Genomic DNA, 23846 nt, shown 5'->3' on the forward strand with positions numbered 1-23846 from the left:
GTCCGCTGCTTCCATCCGTTTGTACAGACACGGTTTCCGCTCTTTTGACCAATCACCATCTGCGCTGTGGAAACGTAATTTTACCGGGAAAACGGAAATCCTCTGCGCTTTCCCGCGGTGAAAGTTCAGGAGTTGAACGCACAAGTGGCGGGAGTTGTTGGCAAATTGAATCTGATCGAAGTCACCTAATTGAACAAAGGTAGCTACAACATTTTATTGCTAAGTAGCTAGAACTAGCTAGCTATGTTACATGTGTCCGTTTGCCAAATACATGCGGATGATAATTAACTAGTATACTCATTTGTTTCTTCGTAGCTAGCTATTTACAATTGAAATAGGGCTAGTTTGTTAGCTAGAGCTAACTTGCTTGCAAGCGTGTTGCTGTTGTTGGTCAACAACGTTGAGAAGTTCACGTTGCAGCAGAAAAACACGTAAACGGCGACATGTAACTATTCATTATTAATACTGATAGCTAACTACAAATGATACCTGCTCGTCTTACAAATGTGACCAGTAGTTACCAGTGTTTCAACTTCACCAACAGATAGCTACTTAGGAAGTTAGAAAGTGATATTTGGATTTGGTTATTTTAGCTAGTTAAGTTAGCTGTTAAAGGCACAATCCTTCATTCGTCTTTCAGCCAAACTGCAGCCCTGCCACTTGGTTTGCTATAGTTAGTTCACAGGAATAGCCAGGGCTGGATAAATGTAACTAACTTCTTAAAATTAGGGAGCTACTGTAGCTAGTTAGCTAGCTAGGTAACGTTACACTCAACTTCATAGATGGAGCTATGAATGTAACAAGTGACAATCTACATGAGATCAGAATTATATCTAATTTTAAACATATTTTGAAGCTATAGCTACATTGTTTACAAAGACATTGTAACAACCTTATATTTTGGGTTATGGTGGGGTAAGGCCGTTCTACTAAACTCATGAGGCATTTCAAGAATCACTGGGCATTGAAATGCAGTGGCCTAAATATTGAATTGAATTCTGAGGGTAGCTAGCTAGCTAGCGAACACAACAACCTTCACTGTCCACCTGAGTGATGCCCAGGCAGACACTCTGCGCCAGAAAGCTCACCATAGCTACATCAGCTATAATCACATTGGCGAGATGACAGTGAATTATATCAATCAGAATGCTGCAATAGTCCTGGCTATATAATATACATGCCATTTAACTGACGTTTTTATCCAAAGTGACTTATAGTACAGTAGTGTGTCCACACATGTTTTTTGTATGGATGACAGTAGCGGGAATCAAACCCGCAACCGCGATGCTCTACCAGCTGTAGCCTATTTGATTAAATAGAATACAATAGAATTACTTTAATTTTCCAGAAGGAACTTCAGTTGTGGCAAGTCAGATAAGATATGTGTGTGTGTGTGTGTGTGTGTGCAAACATATAAACAGCAACATTCACACATGACTGATACAAATGCTGACAAGGTATGTAAAGTACTACTCTTTGGTCCATTGGTGTCTCCTGTAGGACATATGGATGCTAAAAGGAGGAATGGCGGCCCACCAATGGGCGGGGCATCCCAGTCCAAGCGGGGTAAAACTGGTGGCGATTGGGAAGACAGCCCGTCAATCTTCGAGGAGGAACTCGCCCTGTTTGAAGAAGCCGATATGGAGGAGAGGGAAGGACAGGCAGGGCATGATGTCATCCCTGTTGGTGAGAGGAGAGCGCATGTTTCTGTGCATTGTGCCAGGTGGTTTTAGGCTTACCGGAGATTTCTATTGTCAGGAAAGACTGAAATGTTTAGGATTTCTGCCATTTGACTAGCCTGAAATGCAGAACCTGTTTTTAACTAACATTCCACTCCATGTAGGCCCACTACATGTTTAGCATGACAAGGAGTGGAATGATCAAACAAACTGGTACCCAGGCTACCTTTTGACACTGGTGGAGAGTTTCATTCATTTTTCACCAATCTGCCTCTTTAACATCACACTGACTGACCAATCTCTTGTCTTCTGCATGTGGACCCTGACCCGGTTGCAGGTGAGCTGTTCTCAGCAGACCTCAACCCCCGATGGCGTCGGCCGCAGGCCGCCCCTCTTAACCCGGACTCTGACACCCTGGTCTTCCAACAGATCGACCTCGACTACTATTTAGGTAAGCTATGTCACAGTCAACATCTGTTGCGATAAAGCTCAGGGATGACGCTGGAGAAATGTAGCCACTCTCAAGATCATAGGTGGTTCTATGAAGGCAATGCCTGACGGTCCATGGGATCAACATGATCGTTTTAGTTTAAGCATATTTAGGCTGGGATTCAATCCAACGCAGATTAACGACCTGCTCACTGCTATAGACTTTTAAAGGCCATTTGTATGTCATGTATAAAGGCAGGAGTGCGAGGCATGACACCGACCTAAACTGTTTGTGATGGTCTGTTCCACAGGGGCTGCTGTGGCTGGCATGCCAGGTCAGTCTCAGGGGAACGTACCAATAATCCGCATGTTCGGGGTGACGGACAGCGGGAACAGTGTGTGCTGCCACGTGCACGGCTTTGCCCCCTATTTCTACACACCTGCCCCCAATGGTGAGTTTTCCCATTTCTCTGAAAATGAATAATATAATGATACGTTACTCTAAATATCAGACCAATTAGTCAAATCAAATCAAATGTGTATTTCACATGCGCCGAATACAACAGGTGTAGACCTTACTGTGAAATGCTTACTTACAAGCCCTTAACCAACAATGCCGTTCAAGAAATAGTTAAGAAAATATTTACTAAATAAAATAAAGTAACACAATAAAATTACAAAACAATAACGAGGCTATATACAGGGGTTACTGGTACTGCGTCAATGTGCGGGGGTACAGGCTAGACAAGGTAATTTGTACATGTAGGTAGGGGTAAAGTGACTATGCATAGATAATAAACAGCGAGTAGCTGGGGGGGTTCAATGTAAATATTCCGGTGGCCATTTGATTAATTGTTCAGCAGTCTTATAGCTTGGGGGTAGAAGCTGTTAAGGAGCCTTTTGGACCTAGACTTGGCGCTCCAGTACCGCTTGCCGTGCGGTAGCAGAGAGAACAGTCTATGACTAGGGTGGCTGGAGTCTTTGACAATTTTTTGGGCCTTCCTCTGACACCGCCTGGTATATAGGTCCTGGGTGGCAGGAAGCTTGGCCCCAGTAATGTACTGGGCAGTACGCACTACCCTCTGTAGCGCCTTACGTTCGGAGGCCGAGCAGTCGCCATAGTGTGAGCTAAGCATTGTATGGGTGTGAAATGCGTGTTTTCTAGGTGTCACAGTAGTAATGTTGTCGTCCCTTTAAGAAGCAGAATGCTACATTGTTTAGACCATATCCTGTTGGAATTGTGGATGTCTTTTTGATCACGGTTAATGCAGAATCTAAAATGTAACATTTTGGCATCATGACATGGACCGTTTAGGACCAAATCTGATGGCCAACCAACAAACGACATGAAAAGAATGGCTTTAATATTGTCCACTGAGTCGGTGGAATGGAGTGAAAATATAAAATTCATCCCTTTTCTCTTCATCCCTTTTCCCTCCCTTCCTCTCTCTGTCTCAGGGTTCACCAGTGACCACTTGAGTGAGTTCAAAAGGGAGCTCAACTCTGCTGTGCTGAAGGACATGCGCTCCAACAAGGACAACATATCAGTCACTGTACTGGCGGTGGACATCACACGCAAAGAAAGTATGTATAGTGCCCATGGCTAGTCTAGTGGGGACACTACTGACTCCTGGATACACTTAGGGTGCATTCCAATAGGCTAGTCTAGTGGGGACACTACTGACTCCTGGATACACTTAGGGTGCGTTCCAATAGGCTAGTCTAGTGGGGACACTACTGACTCCTGGATACACTTAGGGTGCGTTCCAATAGGCTAGTCTAGTGGGGACACTACTGACTCCTGGATACACTTAGGGTGCGTTCCAATAGGCTAGTCTAGTGGTGACACTACTGACTCCTGGATACACTTAGGGTGCGTTCCAATAGGCTAGTCTAGTGGTGACACTACTGACTCCTGGATACACTTAGGGTGCGTTCCAATAGGCTAGTCTAGTGGGGACACTACTGACTCCTGGATACACTTAGGGTGCGGTTCCAATAGGCTAGTCTAGTGGGGACACTACTGACTCCTGGATACACTTAGGGTGCGTTCCAATAGGCTAGTCTAGTGGGGACACTACTGACTCCTGGATACACTTAGGGTGCGTTCCAATAGGCTAGTCTAGTGGGGACACTACTGACTCCTGGATACACTTAGGGTGCCGTTCCAATAGGCTAGTCTAGTGGTGACACTACTGACTCCTGGATACACTTAGGGTGCGTTCCAATAGGCTAGTCTAGTGGTGACACTACTGACTCCTGGATACACTTAGGGTTCGTTCCAATAGGCTAGTCTAGTGGGGACACTACTGACTCCTGGATACACTTAGGGTGCGTTCCAATAGGCTAGTCTAGTGGTGACACTACTGACTCCTGGATACACTTAGGGTGCGTTCCAATAGGCTAGTCTAGTGGTGACACTACTGACTCCTGGATACACTTAGGGTGCGTTCCAATAGGCTAGTCTAGTGGGGACACTACTGACTCCTGGATACACTTAGGGTGCGTTCCAATAGGCTAGTCTAGTGGTGACACTACTGACTCCTGGATACACTTAGTGTGCGTTCCAATAGGCTAGTCTAGTGGGGACACTACTGACTCCTGGATACACTTAGGGTGCGTTCCAATAGGCTAGTCTAGTGGTGACACTACTGACTCCTGGATACACTTAGGTGCGTTCAATAGGCTAGTCTAGTGGGGACACTACTGACTCCTGGATACACTTAGGGTGCGTTCCAATAGGCTAGTCTAGTGGTGACACTACTGACTCCTGGATACACTTAGTGTGCGTTCCAATAGGCTAGTCTAGTGGGGACACTACTGACTCCTGGATACACTTAGGGGTGCGTCCAATAGGCTAGTCTAGTGGGGACACTACTGACTCCTGGATACACTTAGGGTGTGTTCCAATAGGCTAGTCTAGTGGTGACACTACTGACTCCCTGGATACACTTAGTGTGCGTTCCAATAGGCTAGTCTAGTGGGGACACTACTGACTCCTGGATACACTTAGGGTGCGTTCCAATAGGCTAGTCTAGTGGTGACACTACTGACTCCTGGATACACTTAGTGTGCGTTCCAATAGGCTAGTCTAGTGGTGACACTACTGACTCCTGGATACACTTAGGGTGCGTTCCAATAGGCTAGTCTAGTGGTGACACTACTGACTCCTGGATACACTTAGGGTGCGTTCCAATAGGCTAGCCTAGTGGTGACACTACTGACTCCTGGATACACTTAGGGTGCGTTCCAATAGGCTAGTCTAGTGGTGACACTACTGACTCCTGGATACACTTAGGGTGCGTTCCAATAGGCTAGTCTAGTGGGGACACTACTGACTCCTGGATACACTTAGGGTGCGTTCCAATAGGCTAGCCTAGTGGTGACACTACTGACTCGTGGATACACTTAGGGTGCGTTCCAATAGGCTAGTCAAGTGGTGACACTAATGATTCCTGTATACACTTAGGTGCGTTCCAATAGGCTAGTCTAGTGGTTGGACTACTGACTGCTGGATACACTTAGGGTGCGTTCTGATAGTCATTTGAGGTAAAGGAAAGTTCAGAATGGTAACATGGATGTTTTTGGACGGGTAGTAAAGAAAAGTGCGTTCGAATTGGTTGAATGAACAAAGGAAAGACGTTCTATCAATCCTTAACTACCTACTTTTGTCAAGGATGCAGAGGATTATCCTGTGTGTTAAAAGTTTAACTGTTGTTTTTAGTTGTGTGTGTGAAACTTGTAGTGCTATGGTGTTGATTAGGCTGACAGGGTAGTTGATAACTTCCGCCCCATCGCTCCTCCAGGTATGTATGGTTACCATGGGAAACGGATTGTGGACTTCCTGTGCATCACCATGGCAATGCCTCGTCTGATTGCCCCGGCGAAGAGGCTCCTGGAGCAGGGCTTTAAGTTTGGACCCTTCCCCATTCAGAGCTTCTCTTCCTACGAGGCTAACATCGACTTTGAGATCAGGTGTGTGTGTGTGTGTGTGTGAAAAGTAAAAAAAATAAGCGTTCCTGCTTTTCTCTGCCATTTTAGCCCAGTTAATTCCTTAAACTGCCGGGCCTCGCTTACCCCGCTTACTACCTCAATGAGCAGCCTCTATGACTGCAACACTCTGACAGTCTAATAAATACATTTTATATATGCTATCGAAAAAAGAATAACTTGGTTGTGTTTATGATGGTCTTGAGTAACATTAGAATACATCATTTATTTCATTTTAAAGAACACAATAGCATTTTCATTAGTTTATGTTACTGTAGGCGAACGTGTGGAGTGCATGGAAGTGTTTATTCTTGTAAAAAGTTATACTTTGAAATAGTGCTCATCTTTTAAATTTTGAGAGTTAATTCACAATGGTACGTGTGTTGGAAACCTCAGAATCTGCTCTTTCTAATACTGTATAGAAATCAAAACGTCTTACCTGCATGTGACTAGGAGGATTTGAAAAGGTCACTATTTGGCGCTCCGTGAAACAAAATGACATGTCCTCCTAAAACTGCTTATAACACAAATTAAATAGACTTAGGATAAGTCAAGGAAGGAGCGGAGCATGACGTTAAAAATAGATATTTAACTTTTTAATAATAATAAATAATATGCCATTTAGCAGACTAATTGATATGCAGTCAAAATGACTTCCTCAGGGCTTCCAGTGTCAACCTATATACCCCAATTCTTTTGACCTTTTAGGGGGAAATGTATTTTCAACTAACTTCACACAGTAAGCAGTGGGTTTTCATGAGAATGAACTACTTCATTTGTACACATGTTGATAAATGAGGTCCACTGTCTCCCGTGGAGCTAGGTTTATGGTGGACAGTGATGTGGTGGGTTGCTGCTGGATTGAGCTGCCCAAAGGGAAGTACCGGGTGAGGGAGGAGAGGAACGTGGGGGAGACTGACACTCACCACCCAGGCAAGGTAAGAGAATGGAGACCTCTGTGCCTTTACACACAGAGGGGCTGTTCCAAATACAAGGCCTGTGTAGATATCAGTCCTTTACAATATCCCACCCTCTCCTAGGTGTCTCTGTGTCAGTATGAGGTTGATGTGGGATGGACCCAGCTGATCAGTCACCCAGCGGAGGGAGAGTACCAGAGGATCGCTCCTCTCAGGGTTCTCAGCTTTGACATTGAGTGTGCCGGAAGAAAAGGTTTGTGCTCTGTACTGTATTGTATTTTACAACTGTGTATTTGTCTAATGATTGTGTACGGGAGTGATTACCGACCAGCGCCAGGGTTCTAAACAAGTACTATACCATCACATACTCAGAGTTATTCAGTGTTAGAGGAGGTCAATTTGGGAAAGTCGAGGTTAATAGCACTAGTCTTGATTACATAATGAGTTCGCAAGTTATTTGTGATGTAAAGTGATTTGCGCAGAATCAGCGATTCTGCGCAGTCTGACTGTAGTTATTGCGCAGATTGTGCTGTACTCTGGTGTCTGTCATTATGTCATGTGATATTCATGTATAATGCCAAGAAACATTGTCATCTTCATTTTATTTTAGGAGTGAGTGTGTGGACTGGAGACTGTATTGACTTTGGCTTGTACACTGGCTCCTGTAGACAGAGCCATGCATTAAGAGAGTTTGTCCAATGATGTTTCTGCATTATGATGCATTTACATGACACTAGAACATTCTATGACCGCCATGTTAGCTCCCCATTAACATTACATGAGGAATATTTAAACTATTCTATGTAACTGAAAGTCTAGAATCAGAACAGTATTCACTATTCTAAAGGTTGGCCCAACTCTTGTCTTCCTCCAGGGATATTCCCAGAGGCAGAGAAAGACCCAGTGATCCAGATAGCCTCCATGGTGCAGCGCCAGGGAGAGAAGGAGCCCTTCATCCGCACAGTCTTCACCCTCCAGTCCTGCTCCAGCATCGTGGGCTCCCAGGTCCTGTGCTTTACTAAAGAGAGTCAGTTACTACAGGTAACACACACACACACACACACCTGTGTGGAGTTGAGCTTGGCTGCTTTAAGTCCAACTGCAGTAGCAGTGGAGTTTTCCCCCTGATTGGCTCATTCTATTCCCTCTGCAGAGCTGGGCTGAGTTTGTGAGGACAGTGGATGCAGACATCATCACTGGCTACAACATCCAGAACTTTGACCTTCCCTACCTGCTGAACAGAGCAGCTACCCTGAAGGTCAGTACAGACAGACAGGCCATGGTTCTATGGAGCCTTCTAGATTCACAACGTTCAGGTTCTAAGTCTAACCTGCCAGATCAACGTTTGTTGATGCAGTATTTGTTGTATATTGCATTGTTGTATGTGGACCTGTGTAAGTCTAACAACTGGAGCTGTACCTGGCTGTTATAAGATACTAGAGATGAGGTTATTTGTATTTATTAGGGACAAGGCAGCAGCTACTCTTCCTGGGGTCCAAACACATTAAAGCACTTACATATAAATCAAAAGATAAAACAGCACATCATATAACATTATTACACCACTACATATCTACTATACAAAATGTACAATACAAAATGTATAAAACCACCATACAACAATATTACAATACATTTACATTTTAGTCATTTAGCAGACGCTCTTATCCAGAGCGACTTACAGTTAGTGAATACTTATTTTTTTATACTGGCCCCCCTTGGGAATCGAACCCACAACCCTGGCGTTGCAAACGCCATGCTCTATCAACTGAGCTACATCCCTGCCGGCCATTCCCTCCCCTACCCTGGACGACGCTGGGCCAATTGTGTGCCGCCCATGAGTCTCCCGGTCGCGGCCGGCTGCGACAGAGCCTGGATTCGAACCAGGATCTCTAGTGGCACAGTTAGCACTGCGATGCAGTGCCTTAGACCACTGCGCCACTCAGTGGTCTAAGGCAATGTATGTGTAAGCGTGTCTGTACCTTTGTGTGTCTCTTCACAGTCCCCGCTGTTCCATAAATTGTATTTTTACCTGTTTTTTTTCAATCTGATTCAACTGCTTGCATCAGTTACCTGATGTGGAATAGAGTTCCATGTAGCCATGGCTCTGTAGTACTGTGCGCCTCCCATAGTCTGTTCTGCACTTGGGGACTGTGAAGAGACCTCTGGTGGCATGTCTTGTGGGGTATGCATGGGTGTCCGAGCTGTGTGCTAGTATTTTAAACAGACAGCTCGATGCAGTCAGTTTGTCAACACTTCTTCCAAAAACAAGTAGTGATAAAGTCAATCTCTCTTCGACTTTGAGCCAGGAGAGATTGACATGCATATCATTGTTAGCTCTTTGTGTACTTTTAAGGGCCAGCCATACTGCCTGGTTCTGAGCCAACTGTAATTGTCCTTAGTCCCTCTTTGTGGCACCTGACCACACGACTGAACAGTAGTCCAGGTGCAACAAAACTAGGGCCTGTAGGACCTGCCTTGTTGATAGTGCTGTTAAGAAGGCAGAGCAGCGCTTTAATATGGACAGACTTCTCCCCATTTTAGCTACTGTTGTATCAATATGTTTTGACCATGACAGTTTACAATCCAGGGTTACTCCAAGCAGTTTAGTCTCCTCAACTTGCTCAATTACCACATTATTCATTACGGGATGTAGTTGAGGTTTAGGGTTTAGTAAATGATTTGTCACAAATACAATGCTTTTTAGTTTTTTAAATATTTAGGACTAACTTATTCCTTGCCACCCATTCTGAAACTAACTGCAGCTCTTTAAGTGTTGCAGTAATTTCAGTTGCTGTAGTAGCTGACATGTATAGTGTTGAGTCATTTACTCAAGGCCAGTGGCAGGTCATTAGTAAAGATTGAAAAAAGTAAGGGGCCTAAACAGCTACCCTGAGGGCTGTTTAGATACTAGAGATGAGGTTATAAGATACTAGAGATGAGGTTATAAGATACTAGAGATGAGGTTATAAGATACTAGAGATGAGGTTATAAGATACTAGAGATGAGGCTGTTATAAGATACTAGAGATGAGGCTGTTATAAGATACTAGAGATGAGGCTGTTATAAGATACTAGAGATGAGGCTGTTATAAGATACTAGAGATGGGGTTATTATAAGATACTAGAGATGGGGTTGTTATAAGATACTAGAGATGAGGCTGTTATAAGATACTAGAGATGAGGTTATAAGATACTAGAGATGGGGTTGTTATAAGATACTAGAGATGGGGTTGTTATAAGATACTAGAGATGGGGTTGTTATAAGATACTAGAGATGGGGTTGTTATAAGATACTAGAGATGAGGTTGTTATAAGATACTAGAGATGGGGTTGTTATAAGATACTAGAGATGGGGCTGTTATAAGATACTAGAGATGGGGTTGTTATAAGATACTCAATATCCCCAAAACAGCAATGATTTTGGTCCAACACAAAAAACAACTCGCACACAGAAACAGTTGATGCTAAGAAATGCATTTGTGAATTTGGCCCCAAAATAATGGTTACCTTTTGGATCTTCCTCAAATGAAATTCATGAAAAGGTTGTTTTCATAAACAATGACCTTTTTTAAAGGCTAATGGAGTAGCGTCGCTCTCCCTCTTACCTGCCCACGTCCGTCCACTTTTATAATAAAGGAAAGAGACATCTGGAGTAATGTCTGTGTGCTTCTGCCTCTGCATCTCTTGCTGTTTGGGGTTTTAGGCTGGATGTCTGTAAAGCGCTTTGTGAAAACGAATGTATAAAAGGCTTTATAAAATACATTTGATTGATATGTCTGATTCCAGGTCCATCTGTTCCCCTACCTGGGCAGAGTACGGGGCATCAAGTCAGTCCTGAGAGACTCCAGCTTCCAGAGCAAACAAATGGGCCGCAGAGAGAACAAGATCCTTAACATGGAGGGGCGAGTTCAGTTTGACCTGTTCCAGGTAACTGGCCGGCCGCTGACCTCTGACCTTTTGTATAGGAAAAGATCACATACACTCATCCAGTGTTGGAACCCAGAACCATATGTTGCATGCATGCTGGCCAGCTACTAGATTAGCTAGGTTCTGGGAGTAGAGGTTTTCAACTGTAGCAGACAAGATGGAGTCAATCTTGTGAGTTTTCTGTATGACTGACCCTGGACCATAGTTAGTTAGAGGGAGAAAAAAAAAACGTTTTCGCATGGACATTGCTATTGAGGGCTTCCACCATTTTAAAGCAGTCAATTGGGGGGGATTCCTATGGGCAGACACCATAATGGAACAGATACAAAGATGAGTCATCTAACGCTGTTCCCTGGATCTGTCCATATGGGTACTTCGGGTGCTTCTGAGGGTTCTGTTCTGACTGTTCTGTTGTTCTGAGGGTTCTGACTGACAGTTCTGTTGTTCTGACTGGCTGTTCTGTATAACTGACTGTTCTGAGGGTTCTGACTGATAGTTCAGAGTGTTCCGTCTGACTGACTCTGGACCTGTCCATGTGGGTCCTTCAGGTGCTGCTGAGGGACTACAAACTGCGCTCGTACACACTCAACGCCGTCAGCTTCCACTTCCTGCAAGAACAGAAGGAGGATGTTCAGCATTCTATCATCACAGATCTGCAGGTACATCTCTTTTCATTCTTTCTTTCTTTCTTGTGGAGGCCTATTTGTACCCTGACTTTCCCCCAGATACTGATAGCATCTCATTGATGTTTCCTCTCTTTCCTTCTGTCTTCCTTCTATCCCAGAATGGTAATGAGCAGACCCGTGAGGCGCCTGGCAGTGTACTGTCTCAAAGACGCCTACCTGCCCCTGCGTCTGCTGCAGAAGCTGATGTGTGTGATCAACTACATGGAGATGGCCAGAGTCACCGGGGTTCCCCTCACCTACCTGCTCTCCAGAGGCCAGCAGATCAAAGTGGTGTCCCAGCTACTGCGGCAGGTGACACACACACACACTTTTTCTCAATACATATTCCTAGAACGCACGTTCTCACCTAAATGTTTGGAACCTAGAAAATGATGTGGTCTGTCTGTGTGTGTTAGGCAATGAAACAGGGGCTGGTCATGCCAGTGGTGAAGCCTGAGGGAGGTGAAGACTACACTGGAGCTACAGTCATTGAGCCAGAGAAAGGGTGAGTAACACTGCTCTGAAGACTACTGGAGTTAGTCATTGAGCCAGAGAAAGGGTGAGTAACACTGCTCTGAAGACTACTGGAGTTAGTCATTGAGACAGGGTGAGTAACACAGCTCTGTGTTTTAGGGAGTATTCTGGCCTACTTGTGATTTTAGCTTGAATGTTTAATTGTTTGTGTATTAATGTAATCTAATGTTGATAGATTTTTATTTGACAGTTAGACAGACACAGTACATACATGTTAAAACTTGTCAGGGATAACAGTAAAGTCAATTACTTATTTCCATTCTGGTCCCTTTATGTATTGTAGTATCTATGACCGCTATGTGGGTATAAACATGAACGTGAACTTACTCTTGCTATTGCTCTCTCTCTCTCTCTGCTTTCTCCAGATACTACAGCGTTCCCATCGCCACCCTGGATTTCTCCTCCCTGTATCCCTCCATCATGATGGCCCACAACCTCTGCTACACCACCCTGCTCCAGAAGGGCTCAGCAGAGAAGCTGGGGTGAGATAGTCACTCTTTTTGTGTGGTTTCTCTAATCAGGGCTCTCCAACCCTGTTCCTGGAAAGACACCCTCCAGTAGGTTTTAATTCCAACCCTAATCTAGCTATGGCAGGGGTCTGCAACGTAGCTCTGAAAACCTCAGCCATTTCTTTGACTGCATCCTTAATTGGTTGTTTCTGGGCTGTATTTGACCAAAGTTGACCCAGGTTGATTTGTAAGTGACATGGGTGTTTTGTCTCCTTAGTCTGACTCCAGAGGACTTCATCAAGACTCCCACAGGTGACATGTTTGTTAAGAGCTCGGTGAGGAAGGGACTTCTGCCTGATATCCTGGAGGACCTGCTCTCTGCCAGGAAGAAGTAAGCACTGACCCTGAGTCTGCTGAAACGAGGCCCAATGCACATCTCTTAGGTTTCTTAATCTGATCTAGGATCAGTCGCACTGATTCCTGACCTGCCATAGAGTATATGAACACTGTCTATAGCAAACTATTCCTCTTATAGTTATTTTTTGTGTTGTGTTTCCTGTCTTGATTTGAACTATTTCTGTTTCCTGTGCTCCTGTCTTTTTTGAACTATTTCTGTTTCCTGTGCTCCTGTCTTGATTGAACTATTTGTGTTTGGAACTTAATGTGTAATTGTGTGCTGCTCTTGTGATGCAGGGCTCCCTTGCAAAATACACTTTGGTCTCAATGGGACTCCCTGCTTAAATAAAGGTTAAATAAATATAATGGCGAAAAGATAGCTTGGGGAAGACAGGTGGTTCTTGTATAATTCTGACATTTACAGTGGGGAGAACAAGTATTTGATACACTGCCGAATTTGCAGGTTTTCCTACTTACAAAGCATGTAGAGGTCTGTAATTTTTATCATAGGTACACTTCAACTGTGAGAGACGGAATCTAAAAGTTTAACGGGGCTGTCGCTGGGCAATACGGACTTTCAGCTCCCTCCAAAGATGTTCTATTGGGTTCAGGTCTGGAGACTGGCTAGGCCACTCCAGGACCTTGAGATGCTTCTTACGGAGCCACTCCTTAGTTGCCCTGGCTGTGTGTTTCGGGTCGCTGTCATGCTGGAAGACCCAGTTGTTGGCCAAGATCTCGTGATACATGGCCCCATCCATCCTCCCCTCAATACGGTGCAGTCGTCCTGTCCCCTTTGCAGAAAAGCATCCCCAAAGAATGATGTTTCCACCTCCATGCTTCACGGTTGGGATGGTGTTCTTGGGGTTGTACTCATCCTTCTTCTTCCTCCAAACACAGCGAGTGGAGTTTAGACCAAAAAGCTCTATTTTTGTCTCATCAGACCACATGACCTTCTCCCATTCCTCCTCTGGATCATCCAGATGGTCATTGGCAAACTTCAGACGGGCCTGGACATGCGCTGGCTTGAGCAGGGGGACCTTGCGTGCGCTGCAGGATTTTTATCCATGACGGCGTAGTGTATTACTAATGGTTTTCTTTGAGACTGTGGTCCCAGCTTTCTTCAGGTCATTGACCAGGTCCTGCCGTGTAGTTCTGGGCTGATCCCTCACCTTCCTCATGATCATTGATGCCCCACGAGGTGAGATCTTGCATGGAGCCCCAGACCGAGGGTGATTGACCGTCATCTTGAACTTCTTCCATTTTCTAATAATTGCGCCAACAGTTGTTGCCTTCTCACCAAGCTGCTTGCCTATTGTCCTGTAGCCCATCCCAGCCTTGTGCAGGTCTACAATTCTATCCCTGATGTCCTTACACAGCTCTCTGGTCTTGGCCATTGTGGAGAGGTTGGAGTCTGTTTGATTAAGTGTGTGGAGGTGTCTTTTATACAGGTAACGAGTTCAAACAGGTGCAGTTAATACAGGTAATGAGTGGAGAACAGGAGGGCTTCTTAAAGAAAAACTAACAGGTCTTTGAGAGCCGGAATTCTTACTGGTTGGTAGGTGATCAAATACTTATGTCATGCAATAAAATGCAAATGAATTACTTAAAAATCATACAATGTGATTTTCTGGATTTTTGTTTTAGATTCCGTCTCTCACAGTTGAAGTGTACTTACAGTGAGGGAAAAAAGTATTTGATCCCCTGCTGATTTTGTAAGTTTGCCCACTGACAAAGAAATGATCAGTCTATAATTTTAATGGTAGGTTTATTTAAACAGTGAGAGACAGAATAACAACAAAAAAATCCAGAAAAACGCATGTCAAAAATGTTATACATTTATTTGCATTTTAATGAGGGAAATAAGTATTTGACACCCTCTCAATCAGAAAGATTTCTGGCTCTCAGATGTCTTTTATACAGGTAACGAGCTGAGATTAGGAGTACACTCTTAAAGGGAGTGCTCCTAATCTCAGTTTGTTACCTGTATAAAAGACACCTGTCCACAGAAGCAATCAATCAATCAGATTCCAAACTCTCCACCATGGCCAAGACCAAAGAGCTCTCCAATGATGTCAGGGACAAGATTGTAGACCTACACAAGGCTGGAATGGGCTATAAGACCATCGCCAAGCAGCTTGGTGAGAAGGTGACAACAGTTGGTGCGATTATTCGCAAATGGAAGGAACACAAAATAACTGTCAATCTCCCTCGGCCTGGGGCTCCATGCAAGATCTCACCTCGTGGAGTTGCAATGATCATGAGAACGGAGAGGAATCAGCCCAGAACTACACGGGAGGATCTTGTCAATGATCTCAAAGCAGCTGGGACCATAGTCACCAAGAAAACAATTGGTAACACACTACGCCGTGAAGGACTGAAATCCTGCAGCACCCACAAGGTCCCCCTGCTCAAGATAGCACATATACAGGGCCGTCTGAAGTTTGCCAATGAACATCTGAATGATTCAGAGGAGAACTGGGTGAAAGTGTTGTGGTCAGATGAGACCAAAATCGAGCTCTTTGGCATCTACTCAACTCGCCGTGTTTGGACGAGGAGGAATGCTGCCTATGACCCCAAGAACACCATCCCCACCGTCAAACATGGAGGTGGAAACATTATGCTTTGGGGGTGTTTTTCTGCTAAGGGGACAGGACAACTTCACCGCATCAAAGGGACGATGGACAGGGCCATGTACCGTCAAATATTGGGTAAGAACCTCCTTCCCTCAGCCAGGGCATTGAAAATGGGTTGTGGATGGGTATTCCAGCATGACAATGACCCAAAACACACGGCCAAGGCAACAAAGGAGTGGCTCAAGAAGAAGCACATTAAGGTCCTAGAGTGGCCTAGCCAGTCTCCAGACCTTAATCCCATAGAAAATCTGTGGAGGGAGCTGAAGGTTCGAGTTGCCAAATGTCAGCCTTGAAACCTTAATGACTTGGAGAAGATCTGCAAAGAGGAGTGGAACAAAATCCCTCCTGAGATGTGTGCAAACCTGGTGGCCAACTACAAGAAACGTCTGACCTCTGTGATTACCAACAAGGGTTTTGCCACCAAGTACTAAGTCATGTTTTGCAGAGGGGTCAAATACTTATTTCCCTCATTAAAATGCAAATCAATTCATAACATTTTTGACATGCGTTTTTCTGGATTTTTTTGTTGTTGTTCTGTCTCTCACTGTTCAAATAAACCTACCATTAAAATTATAGACTGATCATGTCTTTGTCAGTGGGCAAACATACAAAATCAGCAGGGGATCAAATATGTTTTTTCCCTCACTGTATGATAAAAATTACAGACCTCTACATGCTTTGTAAGTAGGAAAACCTGCAAAATCGGCAGTGTATCAAATACTTGTTCTCCCCACTGTAAGTGTGCTCTTAACCTAGGTTCTTAGTAATTTGACTCATTGAAAGATGATTAAACTCTTGTGCCGTCAAATGACCAAAGCTGAGTTGTGTATGAGCCACTCCATCTGCTCATCCTGGACAAAAGTCAGTCAATGTAGACCTTACCCAAACAGTGTATGAACAGTGCTTAACAAATTAAAGTTGTTGTTATTATTTCTGACCCTCTTTCGATGTCTTCAGGGCCAAAGCGGAGCTGAAAAAGGAAACGGATCCTTTCAAGAAACAGGTCCTTGACGGCCGACAGCTCGCTCTCAAAATCAGCGCCAACTCCGTCTATGGCTTTACAGGGGCTCAGGTGGGCAAACTGCCCTGCCTTGAGATCTCACAGGTGAGCACCCTGCCCAGTTTACTCAAGCTCAGTGGCTCAAAGTGGAAACTGGGACCAGGACCCCAGGCCAGTGGAGCTGTCAGCCACCAATTGTGCAAGTTCTCCCACTTAAAAAGATGAGAGAGGCCTGTAATTTTCATCATAGGTACACGTCAACTATGACGGACAAATTGAGATTTTTTTCCCCAGAAAATCACATTGTAGGATTTTTTAATGAATTTATTTGCAAATTATGGTGGAAAATAAGTATTTGGTCACCTACAAACAAGCAAGATTTCTGGCTCTCACAGACCTGTAACTTCTTCTTTAAGAGGCTCCTCTGTCCTCCACTCGTTACCTGTATTAATGGCACCTGTTTGAACTTGTTATCAGTATAAAAGACACCTGTCCACAACCTCAAACAGTCACACTCCAAACTCCACTATGGCCAAGACCAAAGAGCTGTCAAAGGACACCAGAAACAAAATTGTAGACCTGCGCCAGGCTGGGAAGACTGAATCTGCAATAGGTAAGCAGCTTGGTTTGAAGAAATCAACTGTGGGAGCAATTATTAGGAAATGGAAGACATACAAGACCACTGATAATCTCCCCTCGATCTGGGGCTCCACGCAAGATCTCACCCCGTGGGGTCAAAATGATCACAAGAACGGTGAGCAAAAATCCCAGAACCACACGGGGGGACCTAGTGAATGACCTGCAGAGAGCTGGGACCAAAGTAACAAAGCCTACCATCAGTAACACACTACGCGCCAGGGACTCAAATCCTGCATTGCCAGACGTGTCCCCCTGCTTAAGCCAGTACATGTCCAGGCCCGTCTGAAGTTTGCTAGAGTGCATTTGGATGATCCAGAAGAGGATTGGGAGAATGTCATATGGTCAGATGAAACCAAAATAGAACTTTTTGGTAAAAACTCAACTCGTCGTGTTTGGAGGACAAAGAATGCTGAGTTGCATCCAAAGAACACCATACCTACTGTGAAGCATGGGGGTGGAAACATCATGCTTTGGGGCTGTTTTTCTGCAAAGGGACCAGGACGACTGATCCGTGTAAAGGAAAGAATGAATGGGGCCATGTATCGTGAGATTTTGAGTGAAAACCTCCTATCAGCAAGGGCATTGAAGATGAAACGTGGCTGGGTCTTTCAGCATGACAATGATCCCAAACACACCGCCCGGGCAACGAAGGAGTGGCTTCGTAAGAAGCATTTCAAGGTCCTGGAGTGGCCTAGCCAGTCTCCAGATCTCAACCCCATAGAAAATATTTGGAGGGAGTTGAAAGTCTGTGTTGCCCAGCGACAGCCCCAAAACATCACTGCTCTAGAGGAGATCTGCATGGAGGAATGGGCCAAAATACCAGCCACAGTGTGTGAAAACCTTGTGAAGACTTACAGAAAACGTTTGACCTGTGTCATTGCCAACAAAGGGTATATAACAAAGTATTGAGAAACTTTTGTTATTGACCAAATACTTATTTTCCACCATAATTTGCAAATAAATTCATTAAAAATCCTACAATGTGATTTTCTGGATTTCTTTTTCTCATTTTGTCTGTCATAGTTGACGTGTACCTATGATGAAAATTACAGGCCTCATCTTTTTAAGTGAGAGAACTTGTACAATTGGTGGCTGACTAAATACTTTTTTTCCCCACTGTATAAATTAAGATGTCTGGAGATGTCTCGAGACATGTCTTAATGGCCCAGTGCAGTCAAAAATGTGAATTTTTTTGTGTTTTAAAAATATTTCCAAACTGAGGTTAGAATAATACTGTGAAAATGATAATACCCTTTTAGTGCAAGAGTGGTTCGAAAAGACTGGCTGAAATTTCAGCCTGTTTTGGTTGGATGGCGTTTTAGCCTGCCTGGTGACAGTAAATGAGTTAATAGAGCAATAAGAAAGAGAGTTCCAAACCTCTCTGCCAATAACAGCTAGATTCCATTTTACCCCCTCCCTACTCAGACCACACCCAGACAGTCCTAGCAAAATTCTTGCTTGAGACATTACTCTTGACTTAGAAGCTATTTTTGTTTCTTTTTAGAACATTTTTTTTATAACAATCACAGTAAGGTACATAATTGTTACCAATAAATGATTTGATATTGAGATAAAAACAAAACAAAAAAACTGTTGCATTGTCTTGGAAATACCAATGTTAGTAACCTCTCCCTGTGTTTCCAGAGTGTCACCAATGTTAGTAACCTCTCCCTGTGTTTCCAGAGTGTCACTGGGTTTGGCAGACAGATGATTGAGCAGACCAAACAGCTGGTTGAATCCAAGTACACCATCTCCAACGGTTACCAAGCTGATGCCAAGGTGAGAGAGAAGAGCGAGGGCAGTCGTTCCACCATCCTAACCTCTCCTTTCTTTTGGGACCTTCATCCCTTTTAGTTGTTCTACTTACTTACAACTCTCCTTGATTGTGTGTGTGTGTTAGGTCATCTACGGGGACACGGACTCCGTCATGGTCAAACTAGGAGTGGACACTGTGAGCAGGGCCATGGAGGTTGGGAGGGAGGCGGCAGAGTGGGTCTCCTCCCACTTCACCCCTCCCATCAAACTGGAGTTTGAGAAGGTACCAGTTCACCATTTAAAACGCTGTTGCTAATAGCCCTGGGTCATGTTCAGTTGGTAGGAAACATTTTAAAACGGAGTGAAACTCTATTGTCTGAAAACCCTAACTCCTGGTGGTAAACTGTGAAACAGCAAGGTACTACCACATAGATCCTATTAAACTACTAAATTCTAATATGTAATTATATGGATACTACCTGGAGTTGACCAATTAGAAAAACTGATTGTAATTGTTTTATTTTGCAACAACAGTGTTCCTAAATGAACACCACCCAGGTCTAGTGCTAGACCAAGCTACATTGTACTACTTTGTCTTTTGTTTAGTCTGCAATAAAGCTATGTGATTCCTCTCTTGGATGGTCAAATAACTAACATCCATACTCTCTCCTCTCCCCATGGGACGTGACTCAAGGTTACTATGAGCTCCTTCCATGGTCAAATAAAAACAAGTTAAACTCCTTTATCTCCCTCTCCTCTCCCTCCCTCCTCTCTCTCCTCACTTCAGGTGTACTACCCCTACCTGTTGATCAACAAAAAGCGCTACGCAGGCCTCTACTTCTCCTCCAGCGCTGACACTCACGACAAGATGGACTGCAAGGGTATCGAGACAGTCCGCCGAGACAACTGCACCCTGGTGGCCAATCTGATCAACACCTGCCTGCAGACCATTCTGATAGACAGGTAGGTACCACCTAGAACATTCTGATAGACAGGTAGGTACCACCTACTGCAGAACATAGAACATTCTCATAAACCAGGTTTCCATCCAACCATTTCATGCGGATGTATTACCTGACGCACAAAAAAGTCACTACCGGGCTGAGGGAAACAGGAAATGCCGGTACAATTTTATAAATGCCGACAGACAATTTGTTCGTTCGACACGGTGGGATCTTTTTGTGTCCGCAAAATTTATTACGCAATAAATTGCGGTGGAAACGCATTTATGTGCTAATATTGGTATAATAACCATCATATCGAAGTAAACTTGAAGTCACACGATGACATGTTGTGTGGTCCTCACACTACGACTCAGGAAAGCATGCAGTTTATTAGGCTACAGATGAAATAAGTTATGATGAACTTCACAAGGTGATGAGCTTGATGCTCCTTTTCACTAAATATCAAGGGTCTTATTCTGGTGACATGATGATCGACGCTTAGCTGCCGTTTGACAAATAATACAAATATTGCTGTTATCCATAATCTCATCATGTAGGTTTATACCAGCACTGTATCTGCCAGCTGCTGGCTAGAGCGCACCTGCCAATACCTGAGTGGAGTAGGCACATTTTCTATAAAACACAACCGTTTTTGTGACAAAACCATCAGAGTTGAAAATGCGATGGAAACCCATTTAACTTTAATTTTTCATTCTTTAAATGGGAATTAAACTGCAAAAGTTATTTTTATGTGCACTATTTCATCACGCACAGACTTATATTAATATGTGCCGATTTTAGAATATTCTCATGAAAATCTGTCGCAAATTGGATGGAAACCTAGCTATAGACCGGTACCTACCTCCTATTGCAGAACATAGAACATTCTCATAGACCGGTACCTACTACCTATTGCAGAACATAGAACATTCTCATAGACTGGTACCGTCTACCTGTCCTGGGTCCTGTTCAGTAGGTCAGTTACAGAGTTGTTGTCCTGTTCAGTAGGTCTGTAACGTCTCTCTACCCTCCCTCCTTCCCTCCATCCTCCCTCCTTCCCTCCCTCCTGCTCTCTCTACCCAGGGATCCCCAGGGTGCGGTGGCCCACGCCAAAGAGGTAATCTCTGACCTGCTGTGTAACCGCATCGACATCAGCCAGCTGGTTATCACCAAGGAGCTGACCCGTACAGCCCAGGAGTACGCTGGGAAACAGGCGCATGTAGAGCTGGCCGAGAGGTAAGGAGGGAGAGATGGAGAGAGGCACAGAGGCGGAGAGAGAGAGGTGGAACATTGGAGGCTGGTGCAGGGAGAAATGGGGTGGACAGTATCATTGTAATGGCTGGAATGGAACGGTTTCTGAAAGCCCATCCAAATAAAAGTTGTTCCTTTATAAAGGATCGTTCTATCATTGTTACCAGTTGATAACCTCTGACCCCTCACCTCTGCAGGATGAAGAAGAGAGACGCGGGTAGCGCCCCGCAACTGGGAGACAGAGTTCCCTATGTCATTATCAAAGCTGCCAAAGGAGTAGCAGCATACATGAAGTCTGAGGTTAGAACTTTGTGTGTGTGTGGAGGCTATTGTAAATATGAATGTGATTGTTGGTGTGCCTTGTAAAGGTATACATTAATTAACATTCACACAAATAATGAATATTGTGTGTGTAGGACCCAATCTATGTGTTGGAGAACAACATTCCCATTGACACCCAGTACTACCTGGAACAACAGCTCTCCAAGCCACTGCTCCGGATCTTTGAGCCAATCCTGGGAGAGAGCAAAGCAGAGAGCGTCTTACTGAGTGAGTCAGTATGCCTCACACACACACACACACACAGTCTCTTCCTTTCTCTCGTCACTCTCACTCACACACCCAAACATATGCACAAATACACACCCACACACACATTCACACTACAAACACACCATGACTGCTGCTATTATTAGACTAATTGCACAAATAAACTTGATTTGATGTGTTTGTGTGTTTCAGAGGGGGATCACACTCGCTGTAAGACAGTGTTGACCTCCAGGGTGGGGGGGCTCATGGCCTTCGCCACCAAGAGGAGCACCTGTATTGGCTGCAGAGCAGTGCTGAAGAACGATGGTGAGAGAGAGTGTAATAATGTACTGTATGTTTGTGTGTGTGTGTGATTTCTAATCTCTGCTGTCCTCCCCACAGCGGCTGTGTGTGATTTTTGTAAGAAGAAGGAGTCGGAGCTGTACCAGAAAGAGGTACAATATATCAACCCTGTACTGTTAATCTGTGTCCTGTTCATTAGACACTAATACAATTGAAGTCGGAAGTTTACATACACTTAGGTTGGAGTCATTAAAACTCGTTTTTCAACCACTCCACAAATTTCTTGTCAACAAACTATAGTTTTGGCAAGTCGGTTAGGACATCTACTTTGTGCATGACACAAGTAATTTTTCCAACAATTGTTTACAGACAGATTATTTCACTTATAATTCACTGTATCACAATTCTAGTGCGTCAGAAGTTGACATACACTAAGTTGACTGTGCCTTTAAACAGCTTGGAAAATTCCAGAAAATGATGTCATGGCTTTAGAAGCTTCTGATAGGCTAATTGACATAATTTGAGTCAATGGGAGGTGTACCTGTGGATGTGTTTCAAGGCCTACCTTCAAACTCAGTGCCTCTTTGCTTGACATCATGGGAAAATCAAAATAAATTAGTCAAGACATCAGAAAAAGAATTGTAGACCTCCACAAGTCTGGTTCATCCTTGAGCAATTTCCAAATGCCTGAAGGTACCACGTTCATCTGTACAAACAATAGTACGCCAGTATAAACACCATGGGACCACGCAGCCGTCATACCGCTGAGGAAGGAGATGCGTTCTGTCTCCTAGAGATGAACGTACTTTAGTGCGAAAAGTGCATATCAATCCCAGAACAGCAGCAAAGGACCTTGTATTTGCAACTGCACATACAAAGATCGTACTTTTTGGAGAAATATCCTCTGGTCTGACAACAAAAATAGAACTGTTTGGCAATAATGACCATTGTTATGTTTGGAGGAAAAAGGGGGTCGCTTGCAAGCCGAAGAACACCATTCCAACCGTGAAGCACGGGGGTGGCAGCATCATGCTGTGGGGGTGCTTTGCTGCAGGAGGGACTGGTGCACTTCACAAAATACAGTGGCTTGCGAAAGTATTCACCCCCCCTTGGCAGTTTTCCTATTTTGTTGCCTTACAACCTGGAATTAACATGGATTTTGGGGGGGGTTGTATAATTTGAATGACACAACTTGCCTACCACTTTCAAGATGCAAAATATTTTTTCTTGTGAAACAAACAAGAAATAAGACAAAAAAACTGACAACTATTCACCCCCCCAGAGTCAAAACTTTGTAGAGCCACCTTTTGCAGCAAATAGAGCTGCATGTCTCTTGGGGTATGTCTCTATAAGCTTGGCACAGCTAGCCACTGGGATTTTTGCCCATTCTTCAAGGCAAAACTGCTCCAGCTCCTTCAAGTTGGATGGGTTCTGCTGGTGTACAGCAATCTTTAAGTCATACCACAGATTCACCATTGGATTGAGGTCTGGGCTTTGTCTAGGCCATTCCAAGACGTTTAAATGTTTCCCCTTAAACCACTCAAGTGTTGCTTTAGCAGCATGCTTAGGGTCATTGTCCTGCTGGAAGGTGAATCTATGTCCCAGTCTCAAATCTCTGGAAGACTGAAACAGGTTTCCCTCAAGAATTTCCCTGTATTTAGCGCCATCCATCATTCCTTCAATTCTGACCAGTTTCCCTGTCCCTGCCGATGGAAAAACATCAACACAGCATGATGCTGCCACCACCATGCTTCACTGTGGGGATGGTGTTCTCGGGGTGATGAGAGGTGTTGGGTTTGCGCCAG

The 23846-nt window shown here is 44.2% G+C and overlaps 1 protein-coding gene across 1 annotated transcript in view; it reads left to right on the top strand.

The window, feature by feature from the left end:
• Positions 1 to 98: 98 nt before the first annotated feature.
• Positions 99 to 23846, top strand: part of LOC123482632 (DNA polymerase delta catalytic subunit-like) — a 36071-nt gene continuing 12323 nt past the window's right edge. Inside the window, 26 exon segments of the mRNA XM_045211020.1 lie at positions 99 to 199; positions 1501 to 1686; positions 2017 to 2130; positions 2420 to 2560; positions 3567 to 3692; positions 5915 to 6083; positions 6922 to 7036; positions 7139 to 7268; positions 7890 to 8056; positions 8169 to 8273; positions 10804 to 10944; positions 11493 to 11603; positions 11729 to 11749; positions 11751 to 11921; positions 12026 to 12114; positions 12509 to 12625; positions 12870 to 12983; positions 16579 to 16726; positions 18944 to 19039; positions 19161 to 19298; positions 19803 to 19978; positions 21043 to 21195; positions 21408 to 21510; positions 21627 to 21759; positions 21952 to 22065; positions 22141 to 22193. Coding sequence (XP_045066955.1) covers positions 1506 to 1686; positions 2017 to 2130; positions 2420 to 2560; positions 3567 to 3692; positions 5915 to 6083; positions 6922 to 7036; positions 7139 to 7268; positions 7890 to 8056; positions 8169 to 8273; positions 10804 to 10944; positions 11493 to 11603; positions 11729 to 11749; positions 11751 to 11921; positions 12026 to 12114; positions 12509 to 12625; positions 12870 to 12983; positions 16579 to 16726; positions 18944 to 19039; positions 19161 to 19298; positions 19803 to 19978; positions 21043 to 21195; positions 21408 to 21510; positions 21627 to 21759; positions 21952 to 22065; positions 22141 to 22193 — 3126 coding nt within the window. The 5' untranslated portion in view covers positions 99 to 199; positions 1501 to 1505.

The sequence above is a fragment of the Coregonus clupeaformis genome, chromosome 35 (genome assembly GCF_020615455.1).
Source record: "Coregonus clupeaformis isolate EN_2021a chromosome 35, ASM2061545v1, whole genome shotgun sequence".
NCBI lineage: Eukaryota > Metazoa > Chordata > Actinopteri > Salmoniformes > Salmonidae > Coregonus > Coregonus clupeaformis.